Here is a 25,086-nt window from a genome sequence, read left to right on the forward strand (position 1 = left end):
TTTCACTTACAAATGAATGATATTTATATTTTCTGACCCTTTCCTTTTTTTCAAATATTTATTTTTTTAGTTTTAGGTGGACACTATATCTGTATTTTATTTTTATGTGGTGCTAAGGATCAAACTCAGCGCCTCATGCATGGTAGGCGAGTACTCTACCACTGAGCCACAAGTTCTGACCCTTTCTTATAAAACATCTTATGAAAAACAACACCCTGCCATTGCTACTCCCAACCCCACATAGAAGTGTTTTCAGGAGATCCTGGCTCTTGTCTGGCTCACTTGTGATAAGAATTACTCATGACACTGAGCCTTCTCCAGAATTGTGTTTAGGCTCCAGGACTTCCACCCGAAGGCCTGGACTTCAGGGCCGGTCAACTTCAAGGTCAAATCCATTAAGGACTTGGTCAAATAGTTTGAATTTAATCAGAATGACCTTATCCACTGAAATGGCATGCAATTTGATCTGAAATATCTGCATAACAAACAGTATTGAATCCCAGGAAAGACTAGAAATCAGCAAATCTGTGACAATAAAGAAGAATCCATCCAAAGTAACTCTTGAGTGCATAAATCTTTGCCTACCTGTGTGCTTTAATTGGGAAATTTGAAATCTATAATTGATGATTTTACATGTGACATTCCTATAGGCATCTGATGGGTGTACAGTAGTAACATTGATCCTTTTCCATTTTATTCCCTTTCACTGATTATTGATGTCATAGATAAGCATTAAAAAACTAGAAAATACTAAAGTATAAAGAAGAAACAAAATGATCTATCTAATAGAACATTTTTTGTATGTCTAGTTGGTATTCTCTACATGCAAATATTTATCATACTTAGTTTTATGTTTTGCTTTTTTACATATTATAATTAGAGCATCTTCCTATGTCATTATTCTTTGAAAATACAATGTGAATGGTTATACATTGTATATGTAATCATTCTCTTATACATTTTTGTTGCTATTCTAAATAATACCATGATGAAATCTTTGCACATAAATATTTTTACACCTGTCTAGATCTTTCCTGAAGACAGATTCCTAGTGGCAAGTAACATTTTTAAGACTAAATAATATTGCTAAACTACTTTTCATTACAGTTGGGGGAACTCAATTTTGCCAGCATTCTATATAGGAGAACTCTTGTATCATTGTGTTCACTACAATCTTACCTAGTCAATAAAGTAGCCAGATGTCTTATAGCTGAGTCTCAAATTATGCTTTCTATTGGATCCCACAATGTGGCAACTTCTGTAATTTTTCAGGACTAAGTAACCATGTAAAATGGTAAGGGTTTTTTTTCCTGGAAAGTGAAAACTAGATTTCTATTCATGGAAAATTCCAATTGGTTATTTCGTATTCCCTACATTGTGTTGCTTGTATAAGTTAAGTCTCTTAAATGTTGTATACATTAAAGTTCACAAAAACTGTGACCCTTTTCCCCACCATGTCTTTGGACTTATCTGGCAGTAGTAATTCCATGTAAATGCCTTGGTATTACATGAATTGACTTCAAAATATACTAAAAAGCTATAGTAAACAAAACAGCATGATATTGGCATACAAACAGACACGTAGACCCGTGGGACAGAATAAGAAGTTAAGAAGACAACCTGCTCATCTATAGAGCCACTGACCTTCAACAAAGGAGCTAAGAACACACATTGGGAAAGGACCATCTTTTCAAGAAATGAGGCTAGGGAAATTGGATGTCCACATGCAGAAAATAAAAGTTCACTCCATTCTCTTGCCACACACAAAAATCAAGTTAAAATTTAAGACTTGAAATGAAACTGATAGAGGAAAATATAATGGAAAAGTTTCAGGATATTGGAATGGGCCGGATTTTTTTTTTTATAAGACCACTGAAGCACAGGAAATGAAAACAAAAACTGTCAAGTGAGATGGTATCAAGCTAAAATTCTTCTGCCCAGTAGAGGAAACAATAGAGTGAAAAGACAACTTACAGAATGAGAGAAAAATATTTATAGGCTCGACATTTGACAAAAGGATATCCAGAATATATAAAGAACTCGGACAACTCAACCACAACAAACAACAACAAATAATCCAATTAAAAATGGGCAATCACCCTAAACAGACATTTGTCAAAGGAACACATACAAATAGCCAATAGGAAATTTTAAAATGTTCAGCATCATTAAATTTTAGGGGAATGCAAATCAAAACTACAATGAGATATCACCTCACTCTAGTTAGAGTGAATATGATCAAAAAGGCAAAAGGTAAGTGCAGGTGAGGATTTACAGAAAAGGGAATTCTTGCATACTGCTGGAGGGAATTTAAGTTAATTCAGTTACTATGAAAAACAGTAGGGAGGAGCATTTAAAAATTAAAAATAGAACTACCCCAGATTGGAGATGTGGCTCAAGCGGTAGCACGCTCGCCTGGCATGCGTGCGGCCCAGGTTCGATCCTCAGCACCACATACAAACAAAGATGTTGTGTCCGCTGAATACTAAAAAATAAATATTAAAAAAATTTCTCTCTCTCTCTCTCTCTCTCTCTCTCTCTCTCTCTCTCTCTCTCTTTAAAAAAAAAATAGCACTACCATATAATTCATCAACCCCAACTACTGGGTACTTATCCAAAGAAATGAAGTTTGTATATTCAAGAGATATCTAAACTCTCATATTCATTGCAGCAGTATTCACAATAGCCAAGAAATGGAAGCTAATAAATGAATAAGAAAATGTATTATATCTACAAATGGAATACTATTCAGTCCTTAAAAATGAAGAAAGTCTATCATTTATGACAACATGGATAGAGCTAGAGATCATAAACCAGGAATAGAAAGACAGATACCACATGACCTCACTCATATGTGGAATCTAAAATAGTTGATCTCATAGAAGTGAGTAGAATATTACAAACAACAATAAACTTTGGTGAGGGAAAAGGCACACTCACATTGCTGGTGGGACTGCAAACTGGTGCAGCCAATATGGAAAGCAGTATGGAGATTCCTTGGAAAACTGGGAATGAAACCCCCTTTTGACCCAAATATCCCACTCCTCAGTCTATGCCCAAAGGACTTAAAAACAGCATACTACAGGGACACAGCCACATCAATGTTTATAGCAACACAATTCACAGTAGCAAAACTGTGGAACCAACCTAGATGCCCTTCAGTAGATGAATGGATAAAAAAAAATGTGGTATATACACAAAACAGAATATTACTCAGCAATAAAAGAGAATAAAATCATGGCATTTGCAGGTAAATGTATGGAGTTGGAGAATATAATACTAAGTGAAGTTAGCCAATCCCCCAAAAAAACAAATGCTGAATGTTTTCTCTGATGTGAGGAGGCTGATCATAGTGGAGTCGGGAGGGATTAAATGAACTCTAGATAGGGCAAAGCGGTGGGAGGAAGGGAGGGAGCATGAGGGTAGGAAAGATGGTGGAATGAGATGGACATCATTATCCTAATTACATGTATGAAGACACGAATGGTGTGAATATGCTTTGTATACAACCAGAGATATGAAAAATTGTGCTGTAGATGTGTAATATGAACTGTAATGCATTCTGCTGTCATATATAACAAATTAGGAAAGAAAAAAAATAAGTGAGTAGAATAGTGGTTACTGAAGGCTGAGAATAAGAGGGATGGGGAAAGATTGGTCAATGGGTTCCAAGTTATAGCTAGAGAGGGATTAGGACTTCAGCGTATGAATTCTGGGGAGGGGGGACTCAAGCATTCCATCCATAGCACCAAATAACAGCCATTTAATTATCTCCCACAACTCTGTGGGCTAGCCTTGGGTGTCACTGGATCTGCAGACAGTCAGGATATTGGCTGCACTTGAATGTCCAAGATGGCTCACTTACTTGTCTGGTATCCCACAGGAACAGTCACAAGGCTGAGGCTCAGTGGGGACCTTGGATTGCTGGGAGCCCCCCTGCCCCCTCTCCCTGTGGTCTCAGAGCATCTCTTTCTCTGCAGAAAGCTATAGCCAGACTTCTCACACTACATCTCAAGTTTTCCCAAAGCACAAAAGCAAAAGCTGTTTTCGGAAGATTTAGGACCCAAACTGGTATTGCATCACTTCTGCCATATTCTCTTGGTTAAGATGAATCAAGTTCAGAGTGGTAGGAGCCACACACAAGGGTGAAGATAGGAAAGCATGTTCACCGAAGGCCATCCATAGAGTCTGCCTAATGCATTGTATTAAGTGCATTCATTTAAAAAGGCATTTCCAGTTCCAGTTGCCCATGGATAATGAGGACCTCCTGCAGCTGTAATCACTTTGGTGGGCATGTCCAAAAGCCTAATGAGTTCTGATGTCAATCGCAACAGTCAATCTACTTTTAACAATCACAGGCCTGAAGTGAAGGCATTCATTTTTAAGCAAATTAGAGCCTCCATTTGATTCATACACTTCAACCCCCTATTGTTAGTTTTTTAAAAGAACAAGTTTAGGTTCATTTGCCTAAGGATACTAAGCAAATATTTGGAAAATAATTCAAAGTTTGATGTACAATAATAATTCCACACATTTGTAGGGTGCTTTATAATTTAAATAGTGCCTTTAAGTATCATCTTATTTGCTTTTCATATCTTATGTGGTAGGTCAGGCAGGTTTTATTCTAGTTTTCAAGTGAGGAAAATAACTCATCAGAAGCTTTTAAATTTTCCACAGTCACACAGTAAGGAAACAGTGAAGCCAAGACCCTAAATTTCTGGTTCTTTCAAACCATTCCTTCCTTCTAGAGCTTTCTTTAAAATTTTAAAGCCCCCGAAACTGAAATCCAACTCCCCCTTTACATGTATATGTATGTCTGTACACGTATAGAAAATGCACATTTGAAACACCATTCTTAAAGAATGTTTCAGTGATAGTTAGTATCTATAGAAGGCCAATAAAATCCACTTCAAGTTAAAGGAAGCACAGAAGCACAGATGTTTTTGAAAAGTCAACTGACTCAAACTCTCCATTACACAGATAGGAAAAAACATGCCCAAAGTGACACACAGTTATTTAATGGAAGAGCTACAAGAACTCTTGACTCTGAACCCAACTCTTCTTCCACCTAGACCTGGCCCCCTTAAGAGCAGACTTCCAAATGAAATTGTGTGAGAAATATGGACCTTTCGTGTTTTTAACACATTAGGAATTAAAAGTAACAACAATTTAAAGTTCTTTATTAACAAAATAAAGTGACATACCCACTATAAGATTTCTTCAAAATATTGCTGTTTCTAGGTAACAACCAATTGCTAGGAATCTATGGGACAAAATTCTTTTTATAGAAAATTGAGAGATGCTGGGTGTTATGGAGCACAACTGTAGTCCCAGCAACTCAGATGACTGAGGCAGAAGGATTGCAAGTTTAAGGCCAGCCTCAGAAATTTAGGATCTAAACATCTTAGTGAGACCCTGTTTCAAAATAAAAAATAAAAAGAACTAGGGATATGGCTCAGTGGTTAAGTACCCCAAGGCTCCATCCCTAGTACCAAAAAAAAAAAAAAAAAAAGTGAGGTCTCACCTCAGTGTGTAGTGTTCTTGGAGGAAAGGAAAAGACATACCTGTTGTATCTGGCAACTAGGTAACTGTCTCATTCTCAGGACTATATGTTAGTAGTGAAATCAAGATATGGACCTGACAGCATTGAGTGTGGAAACTTCTTCTGAAAGGTAGAAGGGCTGAGATCAGATCTTGGCTTTTCAACTTAGGAAAAACAAAATGTCAGGTTTTTTGCCAATATTTTGACAATACTATTCCACTTGTCCCAACTCTAGGCTGTTACTCCAGTAAATAATGAATATGTTACATTCTGACCTAAGCAGAGATGCTGTTTTCTTCTTCCCATTGCCTCCCTCCTTTCCTACTTTTCTTTATTTTTTTTTAAAATACTTATTTAGTTGTAGATAGACACAATATCTTTATTTATTCATTTTAATGTGGTGCTGAGGATCGAACCCAGTGTCTCACATGTGCAAGGCAGGCGTTCTACCACTGAGCGATAGCCCCAGCCCTCCTTTTCTTTTTAAAATTAAAACATATTTGTATTTAGTTTACCAAAAGGCAACAAATTGAAGAAATCAGTAGTACCAGTTACCAGAATCCACCTTGTGTGCTGACTTGAAGGGTTGACCAGATGGCCCATATTTGACTGACCTGAAGAATCAATTTTTTGCCGTCTCCACTGATGTCATAAGCTGATTCCTTAGTTAAGCACTCTGATATCTTTTCCAGCTTGTCTAATAATAATATCCCCAGATTGTCACTTTCTCAGCCAAACGGAAAAAAAAACCCTCAGGAATGAAACCCACCATTTTCCTCTGAATATGATATGAACTGTCCATTTGTATCTCTGAGCAGTTTTGTTTTATTTGTGTCACAGTTTGCAGAACTTGCTGGGCCGGGTCCCCTTATTGTTTTGTGTACCAAAGAGGTTGGGTTTCTTTCTCTTTATCTGGGCATAGTTTTTTTGAAAAGTGTTTAATATTAAAAACAGTAAATCTGCATGCAGTAGAACTATTTCATCATAAATATCTGAGAAACTGAAAGTTCAGTGGCTGCATACACAGAGGGACTCCTGGTGTCACCCTTGTTCAGCAACCAGACCCATGCTGTTTGGGAGAAGACCTGTCACAGATCTGAACCTGCATGATGAAAGTATTCAAACAAGCTTTAAAAAATATTATACAGTTTAAAAAACATTTTTGTCACAAATCAAATGTCAGCTTTAAGTGCAGTGTTTATGGAGTGCTGCTGTACTGCATGATGTAACACATAAAAAAATAGAAGTACTGATATATTTGGACCATTTATTTGAAGTATACTTTTTTAGTAGCAGCAAGTCATCAAGAAAGTCCAGTTAGAAAGTTCCATCTGCTCTACCTCTTCCTGCTTCTGCTTTTTTTGCCATCTCCACTGATGTCACCTCAGACCAAGCCACCTCCTGATCTTCTCCTGGTTGATAGCAATACCCTGCGGATCTCTGTGCAGGCTCCCTTGGATTCTCATCCATCCCTTCCCCACAGAGCTACCAGAATTTTCACTCCATCTCTTCTCCCATGCCAAAGTCTGAAATGCCTGCCCATTTTTTATCAGCAAGGGTTTGTTCATGGAAACAACTGAGTGAAATGAAACAAGGGATTTGGGATAGGGATTAAGACTTCCAGTTGTGGAAGAAGTTGGGGGAGTTAACTGCAAAGCAATTCACTAAAACTCAGTTTGATAAGTTAAGTTCTGTAGCTACAACTGCAAGACAAGTACCTTCAACCAGGTCTAGGGCCACTGCAGCAGAGACAGGAGCAGGAGAAGAACATTGTCTACAAAATTGAGTGGAAGATATATATGAAGTATTGCATTTAAAAGAAATCTAACATATCAAGTATGCAGAGTTCTGAAAGTCCTCCCCTCTTCAATGTGAAATGCAACTGAAATGCACATTCAAGCTAACTACACGGACCAATCTTAAGCCTGATGGCCCAGTTTTGCAATAACTGTGGCCAAATCTAAAAAGCTAAAACTAAAATTTTCTCCAAAGTTCCCTCTCCTTGCTGAATCTTCATCAATTAGGCAACAAACTTTTCTACATATTTCATAAAAGTTGGGATTACACATATACTTTCGAAACAGTCAAATTCTACTAATTGTTTCTGGCTTAAAATTGTGTTATAATAGTTGTACTGTTAGGTTCTCTGATTCTCCTCCTCCTGTCCTTTTTGTTTTAATATGTTTTTTTTTTAATTTTTTATTCTAGAATCATCAGGATTAGAAGGGTTATTATCTTAGGTCAAGTTGTAATAGAAATTTCCAACTATCCTCTGTCTTCCAGATGGTTCATCTTTCACATTTGAAGTACAACCAAACTTTTGGTTACATATTAACAGCTCCAGCTATCCCTGTTCCCACTAGCATAGGTATGTGCAATACCAAAGCTTCCCGGAGATGCTGGGGAATACGCCCAAAGTCTCCCTTTCTTGTTGGTGGTCACTCCTGTCTGCACAGCCGTGCACTGCTGCTCTCATCATTCATGACTTCCCTCCTGGTTCTGTGAACTCATCTCTGTGGTGGAAGGTCCTGAACAGCCACAGACCCATTTGTTAAAAAGAGAGCAACTTCCAGGCTAAATACAAGCAGAAAAGGGCTCTCCTGGTGCACAGGAATCATGAATTCTAGGTGTGTACTTTATCCCATTCGCAGACGCACTCTGACTTGAAGCGATGTTGGCCAGTTTGTTCTTTAATCTTCCTTTATCCTTTGAGCGTGTGTTACATTGTGTATGATCATAGGAGGAGCCAATCAACAAGCTCTGTCTGAGAGCATTAGAGGAGGTTCCCAGAAGGGATGACATTTCTTAAGTGATTTTGTTTTTCACAAAGACTCACAGCTTGTGAGCTTGAAATGTACCACATTGCTCTTTCAAATATACATCAATTAAATATGCAGTTTGGTACTTTTCTCGTAAAAATGGGGATGTTTTATCAGTTGATCCTAATTTCAACCCCTCTGTGGCTCTCTGAAACACATCTGTGACACCAACAGCCAGAAGGAAAAAAACAACAAATTAATCCATTTTGGAGGATTGGATCTATCATTAGTGGTGCTATGATGTAATCCACTGAAGGAATAAAAGGCATGCTCATTGCTCCTGATAACAAGGAGTCATTGAACAGTACTTGCCTAGATGTCATCAGTGGCCACCACGTGGATGGCCTGGCGATTAGAGGCTTGGCTTGTAGAGGAGCGCCATCAAACAGGACTTGGTGGACACATTAGTCACAAGGTCCTAAGTGCTCTATCAGAATGTCTAAGTCAGATTGGGTGCAGTGGTGCACACTTGTGATCCCAGTGGCTTGGGAGTCTGAGGAAGGAGAATCGAAAGTTCAAGGCCAGCCTCAGTAACTCAGCAAGGCCTGAAGCAATTTAGTTAGTAAGACCCTATCTCAGAAGATTGAAAGATTGAGCACCTTTGAGTTTGATCCCTGGTATCAAAAAAAAAAAAAAAAAAAAAAAGAACAATGTCTAAATCAGGTACTTCCATGGAGCCAATATAGCTCAAATATCTATGTTCAAGATAATTTCAGTGACTGTAAGTAAACTGACCTATAACTTTATAACCCTCCTTCCCTGACCTCGAACTGTGTTTTCACCTTGTCTCTGTATGCACTCTATACCGATTACAATTTTTCCACAGTTCCCCCAAATCATCAACCTCTTCTTGTGAAAAGAAACAACCCAAGAAATGCAAACTAGTTCTTAGACCCAGAGGAAAGAGCTGGGATTTGTTGGTATGGGCTGTGCTCCAAACACTTCGACAGGTATTTCTACCTGGATTATCTCATCTCACTTAATTCTTAGGACAAACTATGAAATTCACATTGTTATTCTCATTTACTGATCAGAAAACAGGTGCTCAGAACATCAGACAAGGCCTTCAAAGGGTGGTGGGGAAAAATAATGATTTCAGATTTCCTTGCGTAGGAACAGTTTCAGAGCTTTCAAAAACACTCTCCTCTCAGTTCCCAGTCAATTTTTTCCACCATCCTCTGAACGTGTCTGGCTGGTGCTCGGCATGGAACATCCTTTCTCGCAGTGGTTTTGCTCTTGGCCACGTGGGTGTCTAGAGGCACCACTTTCCGCGGCACCTTTTTATTTGCCAGCCCTGTCCCTTCCCTTAGGAAATGGACTTTTAACAGGAAAGTGCTGGAACTGGGGTTCATGCTGTCACTGATAGAAACTTGGTGAATACTTAATTTGTGTAAAAATGGAAGGATGTAGAGGATAAAGAGGTCTGTGCTCTTTTTTAGGACACCCAGTTTCAGTATCAATGGCATCACAGTTGCTTTCGTTATGACAAAAAAAATTTTTTGCTTTTAAGAATTTTTGAAGTGTTTCTTTCTGTATGCCCTAGACAATAAGCCACCTCAGGTAGAGGGATCTCATTATTAAACCCAGGTGTACTTTCCCTCTCCCCTCGGCTGTTCTGGGGACATCCTCTCTGAAACCACGCAGGCTAGCGGTCTCATGTTTCTTTATTGCTCCAATTTCTGGTGCTTACTGGACCTTCAACAGAAGTTTGTTCACGTAATTGCAAATGAATAATAAAATAATTGGTAGCTTCAGCACACTTAACTTTAGCTGAAAACTGATGAAACAGTACTGACATAGGGCTGGTTTTGATGCAAACTATTGATTACGAAGAGTTGTGGGTTTTTGTTGTTGTTTGTTTTGTTTTAGTGTTTGCAGTGCTGGGAATTGAACCTAAGGCCTCCTGGAGGCTAGACACAGTGACCTACACTATCCAGCCATGAAGATTTTTTTAAGATGATTATTGTTGAATTATCCAAAAATGCATAACTATAACTAATGAAATTTAATTCGATTAAAAAATAAATGTGAGTCAGATGTGGCGGCACACTTCTGTAGTCCCAGTGGCTTGGGAGGCTGAAGCAGGAGGATCGACAGTTCAAAGCCAGCCTCAGCAACTTAGTGAGGCCCTAAGCAACTCAGCAAGATTGTGTCTTTAAATAAAATATTAAAAGGGCTGGAGGTGTGGCTCAGTGGTAAAACACCTCTGGGTTCAATCCCCAGTACCAAGAAAATAAATAAATAATGAGTATTGAATATCAAGAAATATTTCCAAGAGTTGAAGTTGGGACTAAATCAAGCAGAGGCAAAGTTTCAGTGGAAGTGGAGGGGATGCGTGGTACCTCTCATGGCGCTCAGAGCTGCACAGGGGTGGACTCTGACTTTGGCAGGATGATAAGTGAGGTTGATTCTCTTTTTCACATGGGTGTATGTTCACAGCCCCCTACTCCCTATGGGTATATGTGTGTTAAGTTTTCTGGTTATTGTTTTTTTTTTCTCCCCCGTCCCAGGAGACACTCCTTTCAGAGCATCTCCTGGTGGTACCATCAGAAATGTCTTCCTTAAGTGGGAAAGTGCAAACTGTTTTGGGCCTTGTGGAACCAAGCAAACTGGGCCGCACCCTGACCCATGAACATTTGACAATGACCTTCGATTGCTCTTACTGCCCACCTTCTCCCTGCCATGAAGCTATCTCTAAGGAACCGATCATGATGAAAAATTTATTTTGGATTCAGAATAATCCTTATTCCCATAAAGAGAACCTTCAGCTGAATCAGGAGACAGAAGCCATCAAGGAAGAATTGTTGTATTTTAAAGCTAAAGGTGGAGGGGCCTTGGTAGAGAACACGACCACCGGGATTAGCAGAGACGTGCAGACATTGAAGCGGCTTGCGGAACAGACTGGAGTCCACATCATAGCTGGAGCTGGATTTTATGTGGATGCAACTCACTCTGCAGAGACCAGAGCCATGTCAGTGGAGCAGGTAAAAAGCATTAAGCTCTTTGACAGTGTTTGTGTTTCAATTCAGAATAGCCCAAACCTTGGATATGCCATTGACTCAGAAGTAGTGGGCATGTAGCAAAAATTTGCTAACTAGCAAAGGCATCTGCCAATTGAGCCTCTAATTAATAACCTTTTATTTCATAAAGAAAAAGTTTAGAAGAAGGACATCTTAATGCTTTAGTCATTAAAAAAACTGTTCCTATTAATGCTTAGATTTAAGTTTACCATATCAGTCCTCAGCAGCGGCACCACAATCTATTTGTAAACCTCACTTTCCCCTCATAAGCTTCAGTTATGCAACCTTGATTTTTTTTTCCCCCTGGATTTTGTAATAACCAGCAATGAAAATTCACTGTAGGGTGAAACTTGGCAGGCAGAGACTTGGCACTTTTGCAAATATGTTTCCTTCTCGTTTTACAAAACAGGAGGGGTGGGAGAAAATCCATTCTCCTGTTCTTGTCATAATATGATCTTAAGCAAGAATGGGCAGAAGGAAGAAAATCTTTCATGAAAAAATAGCTGCAAATATGCGGCAAAGCTTTTTTTGCACAAGTATGGGCTCTTTCTAAATGCACACAAGTCTGTTTACATGTGTTTATACCAATAGGTAATATTCATGTGTGTCTTTCATTACATGTTCATTTGAAGTTTTCACAAAGGATCACTGAAAATTTAAAATTACTTGTATTTGAAATATTCATCTGTATTATTTTCTAATTAGAATTTGATTTTTAATATATTTATATTATTTAAAGACTAAGTTGAAGACAGGGATTATGTCTGACAAACTACTCTTACACATTAATATACATGTGAACCAAAATGTGTCATATTGGTATTGTGTGCTGACAGTACTGAATAAGAGAGAGAAATAAAGAATTCCTTGATTCAATCAACATAGATTCAGTGCCATTCATAGATGTTGCTTCCAGATTAAATTATAGATTTTTCTCCAACTGAATGTACTCTCATAGAGTCACTTTTTTTTCCTTTTGCTTCCTCGAGCTGTGAATTTCTTGTGAAATAATCACAGTAGGATGTTATTGAATCTTAAATTTAGAATAACTTGTTGAATTGCTATTTGCCCAACAAAATACCTTTCTCACTGGCCAATATTAATTGAATAAATATTGAATATGCTTTCAAAAGAGTGCATGACTGAATAAATGAATTCATTCATGTCCTATGATGAATTTATTTTGATAAATTCCACCATCAATAAAGCATGTTCACTCCCACTTGCTTAGCTTACTGATGTCCTTATTAATGAAATTCTCCATGGAGCTGATGGAACCAGTATCAAGTGTGGCGTTATTGGAGAAATTGGTTGCTCCTGGCCTTTGACAGAGAGTGAAAGAAAGGTTCTGCAGGCAACAGCTCACGCACAGGCTCAACTTGGCTGTCCTGTTACAATCCATCCTGGACGGAATTCAAGTGCACCATTTCAGATTATCCGAGTATTGCAAGAAGCTGGTGCAGACATCTCGAAAACAGTTATGGGCCACCTTGATAGGTAAGTGGGCTATCTTACAAACTGGTGTAAACCACCCTATGATTAATGGAGAATCGACATTTAAAAATCATCAGTAATAAAATCAATGGACTACTAATCATATAAGGGAAACTCACCACCTCAAAGACAGTATTAATAAAGTGTTACAAACTAGCATAAATAAAAGTCAAACCTGCCATTTTTGTGTCCCCCCCCCCCCAGTTTCAGATAGTATCAGCATTAGAGTTCATGGGTCTTTCTTTTAGCTTACTTAATCATATATAGCTTTACATAGTAGATGTCACTGTCTACTTCATTTCTTTATCTTACAGTATGATATCACAATAGTTGCCATTTCTACCTGTCTGATGCTTGTCAGTAGTTGGGATAATAAATATATCCACAAAGATAAAGGGAGAGAAATTCAATGGTTTTACCTTGGAAAGAACTACTACTATAAATGCTTATGTTTGCACACCTATTTATGATTTGAATATGATTTGGAAAATGAAATTATAAAACATAAGATTAATGAATGTGGTATCTGATAATACAGTGTATTAGTTTCTCATGGTGGCTTTAATGAATTACAACATGCCAGGCACCTTGAAATAACAGAAATTTAATCTCTTACTATTCTGAAGACAGAAGTCTAAAATCAAAGTGTTGATGTGACCCCCAAAGGAGGTCAATCCTTCTTGGCTTTGTCCATTGTCTGGTAAATCTGGCTGTTCCTTACCTTGTATCTGCACAGGTGTAGTTTCTGTCTCTCTCTTCACATGGCCCTCTCCTCTGTGTGTGTCATTTCTAAGGACATTTGTCATTGGACTTATGGGCTACCCAGATGATCTGCTCAGGGCCCACTCAGAAGTCAAAGTCCTTAACTTCATTATATCCAAAAAGATCATTTTCCCAAATAAGGTCACTTTCAGGAGTTCCAAGGGTTAGATTATGTCTATGTGATTTTGAGGATCCACCACTCAAACCCTTTTATGCTATATTAGATGCATAGGGGCCAGCAAACAAATGCCTACATGAACAGGTGTTGGCTACCATTAATTTTATGAACAAACCTAATAGTGTTGCCAAGGCTAGTCTTAAGTGAGTAGATTAGATTATTTTAAAAAATTAACAAATACTAGGGAGTCTAATAATATATTGTATTTAGTTCTATCTTGCATTTTGGAATAAAGCCATATTAACAGATTGATAAATCCTGATCATCAGTCCTGACATTCTGATATTTAATAAATGAACAGACCTACAGAATGTCTTGATAAAATGCTTCCACTTAATAGAAATATTGCAAAATCCTGTACAGAAAAGAATAAACAAGTTATAATTGTTGCAGAACAGAGAAGCCAATAATAAATGGAGAAACTGAAGAACAGCTAGGTAAAGGTAGAACTCCTGGCAACTGGGTTGGTATCCAGATCCATACTTGACTATCTTCGGGAATCTTCTAGTTGTACTCATAAAACAGTGGAGTGAGTCTAAATACTGGTCATAGAGGTGATGTGGCATAAAATAAAGACTAGAATCCTTGGACCCAGAGAGACCTTTAAATCATAACTTTACCATTTGTTGTGAGATCTTGGGTGGCTTCATTTGAATTTAAAACAATGTATTTCTGGGCACAGTGACAGGTCGTCTATATTGATTGTCCTGTAGTTCTAGCTACTCAGGAGGCTGAGGTGGAAAGATTGCTTGAGCCCAGGGATTTGAGAGTAGACTGGGCAACAGAGAGAAGTATCTCTAAATAAACAAATAGATAAAACCAATTGCTCAAATATTCTGTATTCCCACTGATTTTTTTTACTCTGATCTATTGATTACTGATCTATTGATTACTAATAATATATTGAAGTCTCTCATGATGGATTTTTGTTTCCTTCTTGTACATACTTTATATTTTGAAGGTGTATTGTTGTAGGCACACAAATTGTTATGTCTTTCTAAATCTTGTATCAAAATATGTTGAGCTGTCTTACATCTAGCAATGCAAGTGATGTTTTATGCTTCAAAGGCTGTTTTGTCTACTAATGTAAACTCTAACAAAAATATTTTTTTATTGCAAAAATATTTGTGTTAGCATTGCACTTACATTTTTCTTCATATCACACTTTCCACATTTCAGAGTCTTCATGTTCTAGTTGTGTCTTATATACAAAACCTGTGGCTGGTTTGGCGTTTACCTATTCACACATTATTTCTCTTTTTAATGGAGAAATCTGTCTATTTTCATAGACTGTTTACTAATAGGCTTGTTCTAGGCTTTTTTCAGAGTTAGTTATTCTTTCTTGATTTCTTTTTATTATTTCCCTCATTAGTCCTTACTAATTACTAATTACTATTTCTAGTCTCTAATTATATCAAATTTTAAATCTAATAAATATTTTTGCCCTTCTTTCTAATGATACAATACCCATGGAATCCTCAATTCTATTAACCATATAAGGTAGATGTTATTTTTTTCCAGGATGTTGAGTTGGCCTGATTGTTTTAAGCCCAGTGATTAGACATTATTTTGCTATTATAAAGCATATAAATGGTCGATGTTTATCAAGCTTAATCTTTCTATTTGCTATTTTCTTTGCTCGCTGTTCCTTCTTGCATCTAGGCATCTTAGGTCTTCATTCTGTAATTACTTTTTTTCCTGAAGTACATTCATTTGATATTCTTTCAGTGAAGGTCTGTCATAATATTTAGCTTTCATTTATCTGAAAATGTCCTTATTCTTTTGTTCACAATAGATGACGTCATAAAATTTGTTAATGCAAATAAATAATTACATTTACAAGGTATTTTTGTAAGCCCTTCAAAGATATTTCATTTTCAACTGACATACATTGTTCCTGTTGATAAGTGAGCTGAAACTAGCTCTTCCTTTGAAGTTCTCTGTCTTTTCCTTCAACATCCTCCTTTCTGGTATTCTGCATTTTTGCCATGATCTGAAATCAGTGCAAATTTCTTTTTATTGTATGCTTGGCATTGCCTGTAATTCCTGAAGATGAGGATGTATTTTTTTATTGTTTCTCCAAATACTGCTTCACTCACATGTTCTTTATTATTTGCATCTAGATGTGTGTAAGACTTTCTTACCTACCCTTCATAACTTTTAACATCTCTCTCATATTTCCATTCATTTGCATCTTTGAGCTGTCATTTCTCCAGTTCTTTCTTCCTATTTATTAATTCTCTTTCTAGCAGAATCAATCCACTGCTTCCCCTATCTGGTTTATGAGATTAAGACACAATTTTTCTTTTACTCATTAAATTCTACTTAGTTCTTTTTCAAGTCGGCTTGTTTACATTTGCTGATTTGTTATTCCAACATGTTTTCAATTAAATCTTTAAAAATATTTAACATCCAATATTTAGCTTATAATTGATAACTCTGATTTCTATCTTTTTAAACTACTGTAATGACTATGGCAAACTATAAAGTGTGTTTGTTCTTCTGGAGTCATTCATTTAAGGTTATTTCCTTGCATGCCAGAATGTTTTTCTTATCAGCACAGCTCAGATTCTGTGGAAATTATGAGAAGTGGGTTGGTTGTGTTTCTTTCTTCTTCTTGTGGCTGGTTTTATGGCTATTCATTTTGATTGTTTGTGGAAGGCAATTAGGAGGCTTGACCAAGCTGAGACTACTTTAAACTAAATTTAAAGAAATTTTAAATTTTTAAAATTTTGGTAAAATATACATGACACAAAATTAACCATCTTAAACACTGTGCAGTGGACAGACGGTTCCATCGCATGAAGTAGATTCCCTGCCATATCCTGTGGCAAGCATCATTCTATGTTCCATCTCTATGAATCTGACTGCCCTACTGTCTCAAAGAACTGGAGTCACACAAAGATTTTTGCAATGTTTTAAACTCAATTTTTTACTTGAGGGATTTAGACTCATGTGCTGATATGAATCCCTGAGCTTGGAGCTTGGTGAGTTATGGATTCTCTTTTTTTCGGGGTGGGGGGGGTGCAGGGGAGGTGGTACCAAGGATTGAACTCAGGGGCACTGGACCCCTGATCCACATCCCCAGCCCTATTTTGTATTTTATTTAGCGACAAGGTCTCACTGAGTTGCTTAGCACCTTGCTTTTGCTAATGCTGGCTTTAAACTCTTGATCCTCCTGCCTCAGCCTCCCAAGCCACTGGTATTACATGCGTATGCCACCCCACCACCACCCCTTGCCTCTGTGGTTATGGATTCTGAAGAGAGTCCCCCAACCATCCACTCTGCCTGCCTCCCTTTCACCAGAAGACAGACTGAGAAAGACCTATAATCTCTACACAGAGATCTTCGAGCCAAGCTTTTATCTAGTTCATCCGCAAGGTGCTGTCTTTAGGTGAAGGGCAGCTCCCTGTATGTATCTGTACTTTGATCTCCTTCCCTGTTTAGTGCCAACTCTGTCTCACGCAACTCACTAATAACCCCTAAAGCAATGCTAGATCTCGCTTTGGTCCACACTTGATCATCTTTCCTGTTGTTCTTACCTCCTGAGCAAGTCTTAACTTCTCAATCACTCAACCAATCATTTAAAAATATGAGTGTTTTTCTCTTCAGTTTTATTTAGTATTTTATATGTACTCTGCTGGAAAGGTTTTCTGTGAATGTTTAGTCTGCCATACTGCTTGAAACTGGCTCAAGATGCTTCTTAAAGAAGAATTTTATTCTCCCTATCTATTTACAATTGGAAGTATATGTGAGTTAGAAAATTATGCTTGGCATAAATAGAAAATAAGCTTTCATAGTAAATTGTGAAATAAACCTTAACTCCTACCACAGTAATATTTCCTGGCTCATAAAATCAAACAATGTATAAAGTACAAGTGTTCATTTCCTAGGATATACATATACGTGCACACCATACCTGTACATACATTAAATAAATGACATGAATATACATAGAAATGTACACATATTTTTTTCTTTTAAAGGTATGTTACCTTACTTCCACTGGCTGCAATTTCAATATTTCCCTCTTGGATGGCTCAGGATTGAGTGGAATGATTGATCTGATATCACACAAACTCAGAGCATTCTAGAAAATCCTGAGATCATTGCTACAACAGCTGCCCGTTCTCCACCTTTATTGATGGATTATTAGAGTTCTAGATGTCTGAAAAAGAAATACATGGAAGCATTTCTGTGGGGAAGCGAGCACAGAAAATAGCTGTAGAAAAACTAGTACATTTGGGAAAACAAACCAAATGAAGAAACAGGAAAAAACATTTAGGAGGCAGATGCTCTCAAAAGTGACTTCACAGCAAGCTAGCTTGCAGGCTGCAGCTTGACGAGGTCACCCTTTCCCACACTCTGGGGTCATGGGGCTGGGCCATGCACACTACCTGATCTGAACCAAGAGGGCCCAGGACTTCAGCTTTCTATAATGGGGACAATTCACAGACAGACATGCATTTCATGCAACAAAATGCAGAGGATAGACAAAAAGAAGATCCTCCTGAGAACATGGCCTCTAAACAAAACCCAGAGCAAAACAAAATCATTTCCTTTCTCCCACCATGCCTTTCCAGGTACAGAGGAGAACGTTCTGAAGCCACAGGCTGTTATGTTTATGAGACAGTAAGTAGGCTCTGCCCCCACGGCCCCTCTCAGAACACTGGCGCTCTCCAGCAAGACAGACCCGTGGCCTTGACCACCTATAAAATGTTTATTTTCCTGTTTCAAAGTTGTACTTCAAATTTTTTTGAGAACATGAAATAAGATATTTCAGTATGTCCAAAAGGTGAAACAGTTAAATATTTCTGAAGGTACATAAAAACTTCATTGGGACTCACACCTTCACACAGCATGAATATGCACACACGCACACACACACACACACACAGAGTACAACAACAGCTTGCCACATGGCTGTCCAAAAGGGACAGTTGCTATACTGAAAAGAAAGAGTTAATGAATGGCCATCACCTTAGGAGACCTCTGAACCACATAGTTGTCATGTGACCACTTGTGACCTGCTCAAGGTCATTTACCAGGAGATAACAGCTTGACAAGATAAATCTGCTCCTGTGTCCAGGCCCTCCCCTAACCATCTGTTCCCTTGAAGAAACATGGGCCTGTTGAAGAGCCAGTTGACTGCTGTGAATTTAACCCTCAGGGACATCGCAGGGGGCTGCCCTTGACAGATGCAGCCACCCAAAGTCAACATTTATTGGAAAATAGCAACAGCTATTGTGATCTTGTTTGGACTTTTAATCCACAAGGCTTTCCACCATTTAATCATTTATAATGATTTTACTACCTGTTAAAACTCTATCTGTATTTCCAAGTGGCGGACAATGACTGCAGCCCCTCTGCTATATATGGGCTATGTGTGACTAAACAAACACCTCTCTGATATGTATGCCATTCATCTTTAGGTTTTTACCTTAATGCACTAGTAGAGTAGCTGTAGGTGCTTTTATGACAACAAAATTCTTTCATGACTAGTGATAGCCAGGTAAAATGACATGGTTGGTGGATATTTGGATACTATGTACTGATTAAACTTTTGAGCTTCCGAGAGTGCAATAGATGGATGCTATACCTGAATCTTTTTTTCTTTCTTGATTATCTATTTAACCAACCATAGGAATTTGATGGAAATCCAGGACTCAGGGTTTGATTCAGGGCATAAAAATTAAGTGTAGGAAGATCACTCTCTTTGAAAATTGTTCCCTGTGGAAGATAAAGAAATTTGACCTGTGGCAGTCTGAAAGATGACAAGAAGGGAAAACTCAGGGAATGGGCCAACAGCACATTTAATTCTTTTTGCCTCTGATCGTTCCTGCCAAATCAAACCAACTCTTGAAATGATACGATTTTGAAACATTTTTTCATGCTTTTTACTAAATAGAGGGGAATATCACTTCATTCATTCAACAAACATATGAGTGACTAATTATCATATGTATATACTAGACACTGAACTATAGCCAGAAAAAAGACCCATTCTCTGCCTTCAAAATGATTATTTAATTATAATTGTGGTGAATTTTAACCTTAAGGTTGTCTTTGAAAAGCCACAAAATAATTATCCTTGAAACTGTACATTTTTTTTCATTTCAATAAATACGAGTGAATTAATGTGAAGTCATTCAAAAACAATTCCAAGCAAATGTTTGGCAAATGGAAATTGAATGAAACATCTTTATACAGTTAAATAGTATACTAGCACTTTTAAAAAGAATAATTGGAATGTTATCCACATGGAATGGTTTCTTACATTTAGAGTCCTGTGAATGTGGTTCTGTATTTGTTAACAGTTTCATATTAGGATTATGTATATGCATACATTATATACATAATGTATGAAGTGCATTGAGAAAAGTGCATATCCTCTGTTTTTGCTGTGACGGAAGATTTTTTTTTAATTAAGAAAATCCAGATGTTCTTAAACGTGCCACATGGCCATTCACATGCATGTTTGGATACAGGTGATAAATTTTACATAAAAATATACATCATTGTATAAAGAGTACCCACTGACACAAATCTTGAATACATTTTTTGATGACACTGGGTACAGTTATTCTTTCATTTATGCAACACAGATTTCATGTCCATGAGGGACGATGGAGAAATAGAGGATACTGGAGCCAGGTTGCCTGGTTACAAGTTATGACACTAGCATTTACTTGCTGTGTGACTTTCAGCAAGTCACCTAAGCCTCCAAAGTCTGTTTGCTCATATGTCAAAGCGGTTAAGAAAAATTATTTTTAACCCTAAAAGTGCTATGTAAATTTCCCTTTCTGTTATTACTTACTATGGATTTCCTCTCAATATGAGACCTATATAAAGAGACAGAGATAGAGAGAAGAAATAAATCCAGGCAAACATTTGACAAAGTGAAATACAGCAACACTTCTTTATATACATAAATAGTGCCTAACTAATGCAATTGCCAAGAGAGAGAGAGAGAGAGAGAGAGAGAGAGAGAGAGAGAGAAAGAATTTCTAAAAAAATTATGAAAGTAGAAGGGAGATTAATAGAATATAGGAAGGAGATCCAGAAAGAGGGAGGAAGGGAGGACATGGGAAGTACTAGGGAATGAAATCTACCAAATTATGCTACGTGCATGTATTAATCTACCACAATGAATCTTGTCTATATATGTGTGTGTGTACACATATGAAATTATAATGCACTATTTGAATAATAATAGAAGGGAGATTAGCAGAATAGAGCAAGTGGATCATGGAGAGGGAGAAGAGGAAAGAGAAAATCCTGGGAAACAAGATTGACCAAATTATGTTATGTGCGTATATGAATAAGGCATAATGAGTCCCACTATTATGTATAATTATAATGTGCCATTCACAAAGGAAACACCCAACATTAAGAAAATGCAATTACGTTATGATGGTTACTGACATTTGCTGAGTGTCCCAAATTGTACTCTTTAACTAAGACATTTGAACAGCTCTACCAATGCCAGGGCAAAGAAAGCCCTGGCTGTGGATTCTACCCAGTATATTCTACCACTGAAAACTGGCTCTAGTAATTTTTTTTCTGAAGCAATTTTTCATGCCTCTGACACCATTCGCATGAAATGTGACATTTTAACAAATAGGATTGCCATGTCTATGAGATTTATCTTCACTCTCTTCAATACCGTCATTCCCTGAACTGTGTAGCGCCTTACAGGAAAAATGCAACCTCTTTTGTGCTCTGTGGCAGCTGGAAAGTTCATATGGTAAAAAGCTCTTCCTCAGATGTATAAACTGTGAAATGTATTTTAAAATAACATTTTAATTACATTTTGCAATTTGGAGCCAGCTTCTCGTTTTGGTCTAATTTAAGCAAGGGTTTTTCTCTTGGAGCCATCTGTTCCTTTTGCTTAAACCTACACTTAAGTCATAATATTGAAAGTGTGACATCATTCCTTCCTATGATGTCATCAAATATGGACTTAAGCAATCAGAGAACTGAAAAGTGTGGGCAGAAGACACTTGATAAAATATAGATAATGGCAGTCTGAATTACTTTTCTATTGTCTTTTTAATTCCCAGTTAATCTCTAATATTGAAAGTCCTCTTCCCTTAAAGTAATGGCTTAATGCAAAAGAAATCCTATTAAAAAAGCAGAAGTGAATCTTTAAAATATTTACATATCTATCTATAGGCATAAGCTGGTACATTAGTGTGAATGCATCATTGAATTTAAGTGAAAGAAAAATTCTTGGTAAATATTTAATTGAAGTAGCAAATTATGATTTTTTAAAAGAATAATTGGCAATGTTTAAATCACATATCATTTCTGACATTTAAGTTTATTTTTAATTAATTAAATTTACTTTTAATTAGTTGAAATAAAGTGAAGTGAAATCCATCAATTAAGAAGTTTTTAGGGACTGTTGATTTAGCTCAGTGGTAGAGCTTAGCATGGGTCCAATCTCCAGCGCCACAAAAATATAAATGAATAAATAGATAAATAAATAAATAAATAATTTGCAGAGTTTATCTTTTAAATGGAGCTGCCATTAGCAGTGTAGGAGAACATATGAATCGTGTTTTGAAACTGCCAATATTGACTTTATTAGATTAGAGTAAATTAGATTATAAGCATTAGCTTATAACCACTTATTAATTTCTTTAAAATTGCACAAAAATATTTTAAAATTCATTTCAGTTATTAGGTGAATATTTCTAGCTTAGTAATTCTTCTAAGTTGCAGTTGAAAATGGCTAAAAAAGATGAAGGAGAAGAATAAAGAATTTTGTATGGTTCTATCTGTATATTTGTACATCCACTGGTTTTTAATTGAGAAATTCAAGGATGAGGAGAATAGAGTAGTTTTGGAATCACTTTTTTTGATAGACAATTTTTATAATGGTAAGTCATTGAAATTCACTTTTAAATTAGTCATATGTAAGAGTATTGTTGCATTTGTGTGCCAATTTTAAAAAATTATTTGATTAAAGATAAAAGGTTTATCAGGGTATATGTTTCATGCTTTGCCCTAACTAGCTCAGTGAACAAAACAGAGCTGCCTTCATGGTACCCAACCTCTGGGTACCCAGGAATTCATAGATTAGAATGGCTGACAGCCTACCATCAAGTCACAGCACATCATAAAGCAAAGAGCATCAGACTAGGAGTTGGAATAACTGGGCTGTGGATCACATAAAAGATCCATGCTTTAGTTTTTCATTTCTGTAACACCATTATTATTTGTCATAATTATTTCACCAGTTTTTTCAATGAGTTTCAGAGCCTACTCCTTCCATGTTCTTGGTATCATTTAATAGCATTAATCATTTTCCCAAAACCTGCCCTTGAGTTTCCTCCTTCATCCTTATTGTGTTCACAGTGCCCCTCATTAATTACTGCTCCTCCTTTCCCTATTCTGGTCAAGGACAGTACTGTACACCCAAAGGTGTAGCTAAATTCCTTCCTTCCCTTCACACCCACTTGATAAGACTTGTCAACCTCACTAAGATCTCCAAATACAACCCTGCCTGTTCCTCTGTTACTACCTGAATTCAGGCCCTCATTTTTCATCTGAACTCTTAGGAGTCTGCAGAAGAGAACCACTCCCTTGGCTTTCTTCCAGAATCTCACCTCCACAAACCACCAGATTGATCACTTCTCCAAGTGCAAATGTGATTACCTTCCTGCCCCTTGACCTAAAGTCTTTCGATGAGTCCCTTATGCTCTAGATTCCTCACTTCTCATCCACCTCTGCCATCATTCCTCAGGAACCACACAGAATCTGGGCTACAGCCACACTGCCCATGTCTTTGAGTGCCATGACTGGTCATTATTATGGCTTCCCCCATACATTAGACCTCGCTACGAATCGCTGGTAGTCTTCCTTTAATAGTCAACTCACAAAAGGCTTTCCTCTCTCCAAATATTTTACTGAAATAGCCAAGCTGTGTTTGTTATCTTTTTCTCTTTGCTAGCCCAGTTCCTAAAAGTATTCTTATTAATATACTTGGTAAATTCTATATAGCAATTATTTGTTTCCATTTCTCTTTTCCCCAGTAAACATTGAACTCTTGAAGAATAGGACTGTGGGTTATTTGTCTTTGTTTTCCTGCTCATGCTTCATAGTAAATAGGTGATTGACAATTTCTTATAAAATGAATGGGTAGATGGGTGGATGGATGGATGGAGGTTTCTTCCCTCATGTATTTTACCTCTGTTAGGCTACAGTCTTATAAATCAAGAATAGTAAACTATTTTCTTTGACTCTCAATAGATGTTCTTATGGAATGTCCATCCCTCACCCCACACTGGAACCTCATCACACATTATATGAATAGTACACTTGGAGATTAATGCAAGTGAATTACTTCATTCATTATTCTTTCATAATATTTTGTATTTTTTGTACTATAAAAACTTTTAACACAATAGCAATCATTAGTTTAAATATCTATCTTCTTTCACAGGCTTTAAGTCCCCTGAGACAGCAGCTGAAGTTCCTTATTCATATTTGTATTCTGAACACAAAGGATAGCACCAGATAGGTGACAATAGATGTTTTCCGAATTAATTTGCAGAGATGTGTTTGAATGTATGGAATAAAATAATGTGTTTGGGAGTTCTTTGAAACTGTAAATCTTAAGACAAGTGGTAGGTGTGGTTATTATCACTCATTCCCACGAATCACAGCCTCTCCTCTGCCATTTAGTTTTCTGCTTAGAGAGCTCAAAGACCCCGTCTTAATTTTCATTTCACTCAGTTTCTTACTCCCACTCAAGAGTGCATTTTGACATTCAACTAAACCCCTCAGCACATGGATAAGATCTAGAATATAAAGGGGGTTGAAAAATAGAATCAATGTCTTGTGTTTTCATTCCAGCCTTAAGACACTAGGTAAATGATATGTATATTCTGAAAATGAAGATAGCCAAAATCAATTCAGATACCATTTTCTAGGATGATGGCAACATGTTGTTGTTAAATTTATGTCTGTTCCTTGCAAAGATGTATCAATTTATTCCATGTTATATATGTAATACCAATTTATTAGTTGGAGAACAAAAGTATAAAATATGCAGTAGAAGAAATTATTTCCTATGAATGATAAGAACAAACACCAAAATCTCACTTTCCTGAAAGTAAAGCCCAAGATATTTCATAAGTGATATTGCAATTATTTTACCGTCCTTGAAGAAGGGATTATCCTTCAGTGTGAACTGCAGTAGTTCTTCTGTATGTCACAGACACCTCACTGTTTAGGGCATGACCTGAAAAATACCTACTTTAA

General features: G+C 37.1%; 1 protein-coding gene across 1 annotated transcript in view; it reads left to right on the top strand.

Annotated features, from left to right (window-relative positions):
* Positions 1 to 25,086, top strand: part of Pter (phosphotriesterase related) — a 60,910-nt gene that overhangs the window by 22,889 nt on the left and 12,935 nt on the right. Inside the window, 2 exon segments of the mRNA XM_026408129.2 lie at positions 10,872 to 11,345; positions 12,613 to 12,878. Of these exon segments, the coding sequence (XP_026263914.2) occupies positions 10,914 to 11,345; positions 12,613 to 12,878 (698 nt within the window). The 5' untranslated portion in view covers positions 10,872 to 10,913.

This window comes from Urocitellus parryii, chromosome 9, assembly GCF_045843805.1.
Source record: "Urocitellus parryii isolate mUroPar1 chromosome 9, mUroPar1.hap1, whole genome shotgun sequence".
In the NCBI taxonomy this organism is placed as follows: Eukaryota; Metazoa; Chordata; class Mammalia; order Rodentia; family Sciuridae; genus Urocitellus; species Urocitellus parryii.